This window comes from Falco biarmicus, chromosome 4 (assembly GCF_023638135.1).
Source record: "Falco biarmicus isolate bFalBia1 chromosome 4, bFalBia1.pri, whole genome shotgun sequence".
NCBI classification, from domain to species: Eukaryota; Metazoa; Chordata; class Aves; order Falconiformes; family Falconidae; genus Falco; species Falco biarmicus.
In genome coordinates this window covers 102,224,288-102,234,652 of record NC_079291.1, presented here as the reverse complement: position 1 = coordinate 102,234,652, position 10,365 = coordinate 102,224,288, and the positions used below count along the sequence as shown (strand labels likewise).

At 56.3% G+C, this 10,365-nt stretch overlaps 2 protein-coding genes across 2 annotated transcripts; both read left to right on the top strand.

Moving 5' to 3' along the window:
• The first annotated feature begins 45 nt into the window (after positions 1-45).
• On the top strand, positions 46-5,607 carry HMCES (5-hydroxymethylcytosine binding, ES cell specific). The gene is made up of 6 exons (XM_056336583.1): positions 46-228; positions 2,034-2,177; positions 2,532-2,651; positions 3,230-3,390; positions 3,853-4,042; positions 4,452-5,607. Exons 1-6 carry the CDS (start codon positions 46-48, stop codon positions 4,656-4,658), a joined length of 1,005 nt encoding a protein of 334 aa, XP_056192558.1. The 3' UTR covers positions 4,659-5,607.
• A 1,549-nt stretch (positions 5,608-7,156) lies between these two features.
• LOC130148905 (histone H2A type 2-B) lies at positions 7,157-9,623 on the top strand. The gene is made up of 2 exons (XM_056338036.1): positions 7,157-7,221; positions 7,307-9,623. The coding sequence occupies exon 2, from the start codon at positions 7,373-7,375 to the stop codon at positions 7,751-7,753; it is 381 nt and encodes a 126-aa protein (XP_056194011.1). The 5' UTR covers positions 7,157-7,221; positions 7,307-7,372; the 3' UTR covers positions 7,754-9,623.
• Positions 9,624-10,365: the final 742 nt, after the last annotated feature.

Here is a 10,365-nt window from a genome sequence, read left to right as displayed (position 1 = left end):
GCGGAGCGCCGGGCCGAGCCGTGCCGAGCCCAGCCGAGCGGCGGGATGTGCGGCCGCACGGCCTGCTCCCTGGGCGCCGACAACCTCCGCCGGGCCTGCGCCTACCGCGACCGGCGGGGCCAGCGGCGGCAGCCCGAGTGGGTGCGGGCGGAGCGGTACCGGCCCTCGTACAACAAGGGCCCGCAGTCCAGCGGCCCGGTGCTGCTCTCCCGCCGGCACCTCCAGCAGGTACCGCCCTCCCCGCGCTTCGCAAACCGAAAGGGGCAGCCGGGTGTCCTGGGGCTTCAGTTCTGGGACGGGACGGGGTTGGGCCTCCCGCGGTGGCGTGGTACCGGTCTGCGTTGTAACGGCTGCTTGGGCTTCTCTTTGCTCAGGGTACGGGGCGGGTGTTGAATTTTCTAATTGCACAGATGCCGCCTCTCGTTAGTATTTACGTGTTCCAGAAGAGGGTGGGGAATCGGTACCGTACTTCCAGCATAGCCTTATATTTTCTGCAAAAAAATCATACATAAGTGATTAACTCTGGTAGAATTTGTTTCCTAAGTGTCTATAACTGCTCTGCTGGTTTCATTCTGCCTCCCTGAGGATTTTTTTTTTCCATTTCATAACATTGCATGATGTGTTCAGGTTGCATTGGTAGGGGAGAGCAGAGAAAAAAAAAATCTGCTTCAGAGTTGTAAAATAACCGTACACCTGTGGTGACCGTTATCCCGGCTAATTTTAAGCCTCGCCAGACCTTTCTCAGAAAACCGGAGCAGCCTGTACAACTGTTTCTGCACCTTGTTTGGTTTCCGTGTAAGCAGGTGCCCAGGGAGGTGCTGCTCGTTCCTGTTCAGTGGGGTGAAGCTGGGCGCGCTGAGTTGGAACACACCTGTCTGGGCTCCCCGAGTTGAAGCACACCAGCCTGGGCTCCCCCTGCTCTTCCTCCCCTGGCCCGTGGGGCAGTGAAAGGAGCTGCTGCACTGAGCAGCCGGGACACCTCAGTGGGGCCGTGCTGGAGCGCCATGGGCGATTCCGTTAGCCTTCGTACCCTCCTTTCCTGCCTTGGGGTCCCACGTCCCCCTGAGAGCAGCTCTTGGAGCAGAGGAATGCAGGGCTGGGAGCGTCATACAGGTCACAGGCAGATGCCTGCTCAGTTGTCCACCTCTGTTGAAGTTGTTGGGATGCAGGTACAGTGTGAGGTGCCCTTTTTTGCCTCCCAAGATCTGTGGGAGGCTCTGGAAGACTTCACAAAACTGGGCACATACACATCCATATATATATCTATTTATACACACACGCCTATGGTAGGTATATATGTGTGTATCTATGCAGTTCTTTGGGAGCAGATGCCCCCCGGGGCCTTGCTCACCCAGCTGTGTGCTGCTGGGGCTGGCAGCTTGCGGACGGAAAGTGAGAGCAAGCTGGGGGAGAAGTGAAAGCCACAAGCCATTTCCATTGTCCGAAGGCAGATGATATGCAAAGCACAAGGAGTGAAAGTGAACCAGGTCAGCAGAAATCATGTTATTAAAATGAAGGTGAGGTTTACACCCTTTGGGACACTCGCTGTAAAGAGGGAAGTTTTGAGGACCGTAATACCAGCCTGACGTGACTGTTTGCTCAGGAGCTGGGGAACTCGCGCATCCAGGCCCTTCCTATGGAAGAAAAACCATGTTTTTCCTCCAAGAGTTGTCGGGCGAGCCTCACTGAAATGTTTATTTATTAGTTAGTTGTTCCCGCAAAATATTCTTGTGCTTTCTACTGGAGATTAATTCTTACAAGCAAGCTGTTTAGAATATGTGAAGTGTTACAATTAGTGGTTATTTCTGCTGGTTTGTGAGTGGCAGCCCTGCAGAAGAGCAGAGGCAGGTTTGGTGTTGGAGGGGCTGCGAGTCCCAGCTCAGCTCTTGGCAGAGATGCCAGCATGTTCCCCTTTGCAGGGGGAGAAGCCGCATCCACAGGGCTCTGTGAAGCCCCTCTCTTAAGGGGTGGAGATGCTCATGGTCCTTGAGATGTGGCTCTGACCCAAGGTGTTTCTCTGTTTCATTCGAAAGGATGCCGACTCCTCCGAGCGGGTCCTCATGGACATGCGCTGGGGCCTGATTCCCTCCTGGTTCAAAAAGGACGACCCCTCCAAAATGCAGTTTAATACCTCCAACTGCCGCAGTGATACCATGCTGAAGAAGTCCTCCTACAAGGTGAGTTGCTCTTACCTTCGTGTCCAGCTTAGAGAGATCTTGTAGCTGGCAAAACCAGAGCCAAAGCATCTCCCTAGCAAGTACTAGTCACAGTACCTGCTGCCCAGGGGAGTAAGTCCCTGTACGGCAGAGCTGGTAGGTTTCATTAAAATAGAAGAACTCAAAAAGTTATTGCTGGTGAAGTTCATCTTTTATCACAGTACTGGTAGTGGCGGCATTTGTGCACCCTGCAGGGCAGTTTAGGGGAGCCCCAAGAGGGAGCGAGTGGGCTAGATGGTCCCAGGAGTCCCCGTCCTCCCTTGCAGGCTGCCCGAGGCTGCTGTTCACTGCTCACTTGTGCTTTCTCTCCCCCAGGGTGCTCTCCTCAAAGGCAAGCGCTGCGTGGTCCTGGCGGATGGCTTCTACGAGTGGCAGCAGTGCAGTGGGAGGAAGCAGCCATATTTCATTTACTTCCCCCAGACCAAGGATGCTGTGGTATGGAGTCCCTGGCCGTGGCTGAACGCGGGTGCCCAGCTCCTGAGCCCCTGCTCCCTCCAGCTGCCCTGGGAAAAGCCCCCTTCCCTCCAGCTGTGCCCATCTCTGGGAGTCTCTGTTTCCTGACGGGGCTCTGTTCTGCGGTGGGCTCTGCACTCTGGCATCCCTCTGTGGCCGCTGGTCCCTGCCACTGCGGTCTCCTGACTGTAAGCTGTGCCACAGCATCCCCACCGTCACGCTCACTGCTCCCCACGTGCCAGATATTTGCATGGCTGGGCAATGTGTCTCACAGGGGACTGGGCTGGGAGTTTCGCTACCTCTTTCTTTCGGCTGAGTCAGCAGTTGGGATGTTCAGAAGGGGAGGAGGGTGCTGGCTTGCCTGTGGGAAGATGAAGTAACTCTCCTGGAGTTACGTCAAATTAGCCGGACTAATTTGAGGACTCCTGGAAAGCCCTCAAATTAATTCAGTTCATGACTTAGATCTGAGTTGTTGACCTGCCGTGGCACTCACAAGTCTGTGATGCTTCAGCTGCCCATGGGCTGGCGCTGACCAGGGTGATGGGGCCTCTCTCCTGTAGGCTGAGGGGAAGGAGGGAGATGAGGAGTGGAGAGGATGGAGGTTGCTCACCATGGCTGGGATTTTCGACTGCTGGGAGCCACCAGCGGGAGGAGAAATGCTATACACTTACACCATTATCACTGTGGATGCCTCTAAGGATGTGAGCTTCATCCATCACAGGTGAGTGAGAGTGGGCAAGGGGCTGCAGGATGGTGGCAGGGCAAGGGAGGAAAGCTGCGCCTGTGAACACCAGTCTGACATCATGCAGGCAGGGGGGAGCCCTGCCTACTCCTGATGCCCTTGGAGAAAAACATTACAACATTACTGGCTTGTATCAGGTCACCGGCTCATGCCCTTTCCATAAATTACCATCTCTGTGCCTCTGGCAAGCAGCAGAGTTGGATCACACTCCACCTGACCAGGGCCTGGCAGTCAGCCCCTCTGTCTCTTCCAGCAAAACAGCTACCTGGGTGAAGTGGATGTGTGCTCTGCCTTGTGGAAGAGCATCTTGCTGCTTCAGTTTTCCATCCTGTTTGCTTCCCCGCAAGCTGCTACCTCCTTGCTAGCTTACAAACCTGGCTTTTGCCGCCCCGCTCTGCCGTATTGGTGCTGGGCTTAGTCTCCAACTGTCTTGTCCCCTAGGATGCCAGCCATCCTGGATGGGGATGAGGCCATCAGGAAATGGCTGGACTTTGCTGAAGTGCCAACCCAAGAAGCTGTTAAACTCATCCAGCCCACAGAGAACATAGTTTTCCACCCAGTGTCCACCTTCGTCAACAGTGTCCGGAACAATGCACCTGAATGTCTCGCACCCATTGAGCTGGGAGCCAAGGTGAGTGCTGGCAGGGGAGAGCATGGCTACATGAGGTCCCTGTGTGGCCACATGAGTGGGGATGGTGCTGCCAGGTTGCAGGAGGGCAGCAGCAGGCAGCGTCTGCAGGGCATGCCTGCGCTTGATGCTGAAGTGCAGAAGCCCTGAACAGATTCCTTTCTCTCCGCTTCCAGAAATAAACTTACCCTGTGCCAGGATTTCTCTGCCAAATGAGGCAAATTCCATGTGAAATGGGGCTTGGAACAAGCCTGTTCACAGCAGCCCAGGGAACCTCCCGCAGATGTGCCTGATTGCAGGCAGGGCCATTGCTCCAGCCTCTGCATCCCGCTCCAGACCAGCTCTCAGTCACCCACCTGCCCTGCTCTTGCCGTGCTTCTGACTTCTCTCACTCTGTCTTTTGTCTCTCTAGGAGGTCAAAGCCACCCCAGGTAGCGAGGTGATGCTGGACTGGTTAAAAAACTCCCAGGAAGGCTCTCCCCAGAAGAAAGAAAATGATTTGCCCAGGTGGACAAGTCAGTTCATCCACAGCCCTTCACCCAAGAAAACTAGTGCAGATATCCTGCAGCAGTGGCTGAGGAAGGAGGGAGAGCCAGCTGTGAAGAAGCGCAAGGTTTAGGCACCAGCTGGGATGGCTGGCCATCCTTTTTCCTCCTGGTTTTCCTAAGCAGAATGAAGAATGTTTTTTTTGGAAGGCTCTGCAGGCTGGTATTGAGATTCCCCAAGCCTTTCAGGTTTTGATCCGATGCTCTTAAGTTGTTGTCTCTGTTCTTTGTGTTTTGTTAAAGGTTGGTGTTTGTCTTTAAAGCTTTTGGTGTGGTCTTGTGCTGATGGGAGTGAATATAACCTGCTGGCCTCCCTCCCTGCTAGTCATTCGTGCCAAGCAAAGATAAAGCCCAGAGAAGCATCTTAGCCTGCAAGGAGGAGTAGCTTCTGCCTTCTGACAGTGTTCATAGTTCGTGTCTCCTTCTGTTTTCTTTTCTTTTCCCTTTTTTTTGATATTAAACTGTTACCTCTTTTCCACTTAATTCTGTATTGATCTTGTACAAATTCCTTTCTAATACTCTTGCCCTCAGAAGATGGCTGCAGTACAGAGGAATATGCAATAAATACCAGGAGGAAACCCCAGGCTGGGAAGATTTGCCAAGAGTCATCCCACTCAGCACCAGCATTGCCATGCGCATTTGTGGCTCCTAAACAGGGAGATGTTTAAGCAGCCCCTCAGAGGAACTGGACTTTGCTTGGGTTTTCCTATGGGCAGCAGGATGGGACAGCACGTCTTGGTCACGTTGCTTGTACAATCATTTTGTTAATGGGATTTGAAGACTTAAGAGAGGATTTTCTTGATCTGTGGAGGGATGCACTCTGCCTTGTTCATAAAGGTCAGTCATTAAAGCCCAGATAACCAAAGTGCCATTGCAGAACAGCACAGGGCGGTTGTTTTTGAGGTCAGGGATTTTGTAAACAGAGCCAGATGTTACAGACCAAAAGCCTTGCATGGTGGGACCCTTGCTGGAAGGCAGTACTTCATTTGTACTGGAAACAATAAAATGAAATTAACTGGTTGATGTATAGTGCCCTTGTTCATGTGCATGTCTGTGTCCCCCTTGCCCACACCGCAGCCCCGCAGGCAGCGTTTGAATCTCCTCCATCTGCTGAGATGGAGACCAGCTACCCACTGCTGGGCTATCAGGGTACTGGCAGGGCCATGGTGCTGGAGCATTTCCATTTGCCAGTGGAAATATTCCCCAGGGATTTAATTTGGGGTTCCTCTCAAACGATCTGTCCCTGGGGAGCTGCAGGGGTGACTGTAGCTGGTGCCCATCCCTGAGGGGGGGGGACGGTGGAGCTGGGGCAGGAGCCGCAGGATGGGTACCTGGGGAGACCTGAGTGCTCTCGGAGCTGTATCTGTCTCTGAACGCCTCATGTGGCACAGAGGCAGATGAGCCCAGGTCTCCCAGCTTATGGGAAGCTGGGGGTGGGATAATGATTTCTAGCCAAAAAAGCCTGTTGCTAGCTGGCTCCTCATCACTCCCACGGTAACTTGAAGCAAGAGAGTTGCTGCATTAGCAGCTCCTGGCAGGATAAATAGATTTTCAGGTGCTGGGGCTTTCACCTTGGTGCCTGTCCTTGCAGGAGCAACAAGAGACGTTTCTCTCCCTGCCCAGCCATCACTGCTCTAGGGTGAGCAGCTCAGCTGCCCTGGCCCAGTCAGTGCTAACTGCAGATCAGGCTTTTCCAAAGGTCACCAGCTCATCTCAAATTCATTTCAGGTCTCCAGTTGCTGTGGAGGGAGTGAAGATGCTGAGCATGAGTAGGAGATGCTCACCTTTCGCTGCTCTGGGGAACATAATCCTTCCCTTGGGGAGGCAGGGGCAATGGAAAGACACAGGGTACAGGTTATCGCCCTCCAAACTGTGAGCAGGAGCAGCACCAAAAAACCCTACGCTGAGGTGTTATTGCTGAACTACACCACCTTTAAACCGGAGCCTGGCTGCTTGCCCAGCACCGTTTGCAGCGGTTGCTCTACCGGGCAGGGAGGTGACCGCACTCAGCCAGGCAAGACCCGGCCCCGACAGCTGGCTTGGGAGCAACTTTCCCCTTGGATGCAGGATGCTCTGGCAGGGAGGGTAGTGCTGGCTTCGAGCGGGGAGACGCTCCGGGGGACACCCCCTCGCCGGAGCATCCCCCCCGCCCGCAGGCCCCGGCACCCTCGCAGCAGCGGCATCCCGCCGGCCGGGGAGGGGGCTCTGGGTTTGGGGAAGGTAAAGGGGGCAGCCGGGGAGGAGCAAGCGCTGCCGGGACACCCGCGGGGGCTCCGGCCACCCCCCGTCCTCGGCCCCGGCGCAGCCAGGAAGCGGCTCTCGGGCTGCGGGCGAGCGCTGGCTGCGGCCGCGCCGGGCCGGGCGGGCGCCGGGACCCCCTCAGCGGGGGGCAGAGCCGGGCCGCTCCGTGCCGGGCGCTGCCCTCGGCGCCGGCCCCGCGGCAGAACCGAGGCGCTGCGAGCCCTATGCAAATCAGGGATCGGCGCGACGACCAATCAGCACCGCACCGTCCGCCGCGGCAACCAATGGGAAGAGGCGGGCGGCGGGGCGGGCAGGGATATCCGCGGCGCGGCGGCGGCGGCGCTGGCAGTGCGGCGGCGGGCGGCGCGCAGGGCGGAGCGGCAGCGGCGGCTGCGGGTAAGGGCGGCGCAGCGGCGGGCGGGGATGGCGGGGCTCTGGCCCGGCGGCGCGGTGTGGTGTAACGGCGTTTATCTCCCTGCAGGCACCGGGACCGTCTGTGCGCGGCACTTCTTGGGAGGCGGCGGCGAGGGGCCGCTGCCTGCCGGCCATGTCAGGCCGGGGGAAGTCCGGCGGCAAGGCGCGGGCCAAGGCCAAGTCGCGCTCGTCGCGGGCCGGGCTGCAGTTCCCCGTGGGCCGGGTGCACCGGCTGCTGCGGAAGGGTAACTACGCGGAGCGGGTGGGTGCCGGCGCGCCGGTATACCTGGCAGCCGTGCTGGAGTACCTCTCGGCCGAAATCCTGGAGCTGGCGGGCAACGCGGCCCGCGACAACAAGAAGACGCGCATCATCCCGCGGCACTTGCAGCTCGCCATCCGCAACGACGAGGAGCTCAACAAGCTGCTGGGCGGCGTGACCATCGCTCAGGGCGGCGTCCTGCCCAACATCCAGGCCGTGCTGCTGCCCAAGAAGACGCAGAGCTCCAAGAAGTGAGCGCTGCCCCCCACCCCTGCCCCGGCTCCCTTCTCACCACTGCCTCATCTCCCCTCCCGATGGGGCTGGGGTTCCCCTTCCTGCCTCCTAGCCCGGGCTGGGTGGTGAGCCCTGGCAGCACCCCACCAGTCCTCCACTAGTCCCCCCAGCCTGGGCTGTGGCAGGGTGGTGGGGGAGCATGGCTGAGGTCAGGCCCTGCTTGTGTCCCCACCCTGCCCCTCTTCCCTCTGGAAGAAGTATTTTTGGAGGAGGCAGCTGGATCACAGCTGTTGGAGGTGGTGGCATCCGGAGCTGTATGGTTGGATCGCAGTGCAGAGCTGCTGGTAGCTGCTGGGGATTGTTTTGGTTGGCGTGGGAACGGACACGGGCACCCTTGGCTGCCTCTTCCCTCCACCAGCCCTGGGGCTGTGCAGGGCCCCCCCCAGCTGGCCCTGCTCGCTCTGGTGTGAGGATGGGACTTGCTGCTACACTGTGCCCACCCCACCCCGCCCCCCGCCCCCAGCAATGCCATCCTGGCCGCACTGCAGCAGGGAGGGCAGGGGGCTAGAAAATGTGAAAAGGAGGAAAAGTTTCTCCGTTGGCAAGAAGTGACTGTTAGTCTTGGTTTTGTTCACGGTAAAGCTAGTGCATTGCCTACTGTAAAGAAGCTCTGGTCCTATTTATTTTAAGGTCTCTCATTTTGGGGTACCTCCCTGCAAAGTCACCTTCCTGCAGCTCCCTGGCTTGGTGGGTGCTGGGGGACTTGGTGGTCCCACATGCCATGGGTCCTGCTAGCGGGGTGGGCTGGAGGCTGCGGTGATAAATCCCCTCGGAGAGCGTCGCAAGGTCAGGCGCCCGCCGGGAGCGGGAGCTGCCATCTTCTGCTGTGGCTCCCCTCCTCTTCCAGCTGCAGAAGCCCTTCATCTCGCTGAGAGCAGCCCTGTACCCTGGTTCCACTTCTAGAAATGACATCCCATGTCTTTTTTTTTTTTTTTTTTTTTCCTGTTGTTTGTTTGTTCAACACTATTTCTGGTTCTGAGAAATAAAGTGATGATGCTATCTGTTAACTGTAAACCCTCTATGGATTAATATTTCTTTTTAAAAACAACCCTGGAGTTTGTATTAAAACCCACTCTTGGCTTAGTACCGTATTTATTTAATGGCTGTGTGGATAATGTACAAGCATGGGGGCAGGCTAGCTGTCCCATGACACCTGGAATAGCTGATGCAGAGACAGCTTTCCTCGCTGCCCAGAGCAGCCTGCTTCTGTGGAGACCAATAGTCATGTGCATGCAGCAGTGTCTAGGCAATTGGACTGTAGATCTTTATAACATGTTTTTTAAGTAAAAAGAAAAAAAGAGCATCTTCTATTTATGTGCTGTAAGTAGCATGTGTTCAACCTATTGAATCGGCTGTTAATCTTGTGGATGAAGTAATTTATCCTGGCTCTGAGTTTATTATCTAGAGTAGATCAACCTGGATGCTTGTCAACTGGTTTTATGAAGGGGTTTTTCACTCCGTTGTGGAACGTGGAAGCAGTGTGTTCTTTAGTGTCGTGCTAATGGGGGGGTGTGGATGTGTCCCATGGTTATGCTGGGGTACCCTGACCTCGGGTGGGTGGGGGGCAGCTGGGCACAGACCCCCTGGGATCTCCCTTCCTCCTGTAAAGTCACTGTCAGTGAGGTGGGGATAAGGTGTCCCCTTTCCACTGCCCAGTGCAGTGGTTGATGTGTCTGTACCTGAGTGTCTTGTTCTCGCCCTGTTGTTTTCTCCAGGACCAGCATTCTGTACAACCCGAGAGTGCTTTGTATTTCTTAGAAAAATGCAGAACTTGTGATACTGAAAAGAGCGGTGCAAACCCAATATCTGATTAAACTGGTTCCCTGTTGAATGCTGTCGAATGTACTGTGTCTTGTCACCTCACCAAACCTACTGAATCTGGCAGCAGTCTGCGGGAGCAGACTCTCTGGTGGCAGCTTGGTGTCTGGGCTTGGTTTTTTCCAAGCGGGGAAAGCCTAGTAAAAGCACAAGATACAGCTTAGCAGTGGTTCTTCTTGCCCTTCGCTTGGACAAATAGTCTTTTTCTACCCTTGGGAGCAGAAAAAACCCTCCTCTGGCTCTTCTTCCCCGCTATGGGAATGCCACATTGGCTGGTTGCTCTGTCACCAGGGCCAGAAAGCCTGAGCTGCAGGGGAGGAGTGAGGCTGGGCCGCCCAGGAGCCTCCCCCAGTGCTGGAGGTGCTTTCACCACCCCCTGGGCTGCCCCAGGACCTTCTGGGTGACTTTGCAGGCAAGTAGGCAGAGATGGGCTTCTGGAGGTCAGATGGGAAAAGCTGATCCTGAAGGGAGGGAGACCTGGCTGTACGGGGCTATTTCTTACTCTGACACAGTCTCCCTTTGTGGAATATCTCCCAGTTTGCTGTCCTGGTGACTGGTCTGCAAGCCAGAGTTGCTCCCTGCTTGGGTTTTGGGGAGGAAGGGCTGTGGGAAGTTCAGACAGCTTCCTGCGGGGTCAGGGTTGGGTGCTGGCGAGGTCTGTGCCAGGCTGTGGAAGGTGTTGGTCAGGACTGGAGCCGCTGGGCTGCTCTCTGTGGGGCGATACGCCGCCTCGTGCCCTGCCAAACGTGCTGCCC

Bases quoted from the DNA above. Each gene is read 5' to 3' on its own strand.
- HMCES (XM_056336583.1), top strand. From the start codon at position 46: ATGTGCGGCCGCACGGCCTGCTCCCTGGGCGCCGACAACCTCCGCCGG. The intron at 2,178-2,531 runs GTGAGTTGCTCT...TCTCTCCCCCAG, and splicing joins TGAAGAAGTCCTCCTACAAG to GGTGCTCTCCTCAAAGGCAA. The intron at 2,652-3,229 runs GTATGGAGTCCC...TCTCTCCTGTAG, and splicing joins CCCAGACCAAGGATGCTGTG to GCTGAGGGGAAGGAGGGAGA.
- LOC130148905 (XM_056338036.1), top strand. From the start codon at position 7,373: ATGTCAGGCCGGGGGAAGTCCGGCGGCAAGGCGCGGGCCAAGGCCAAG.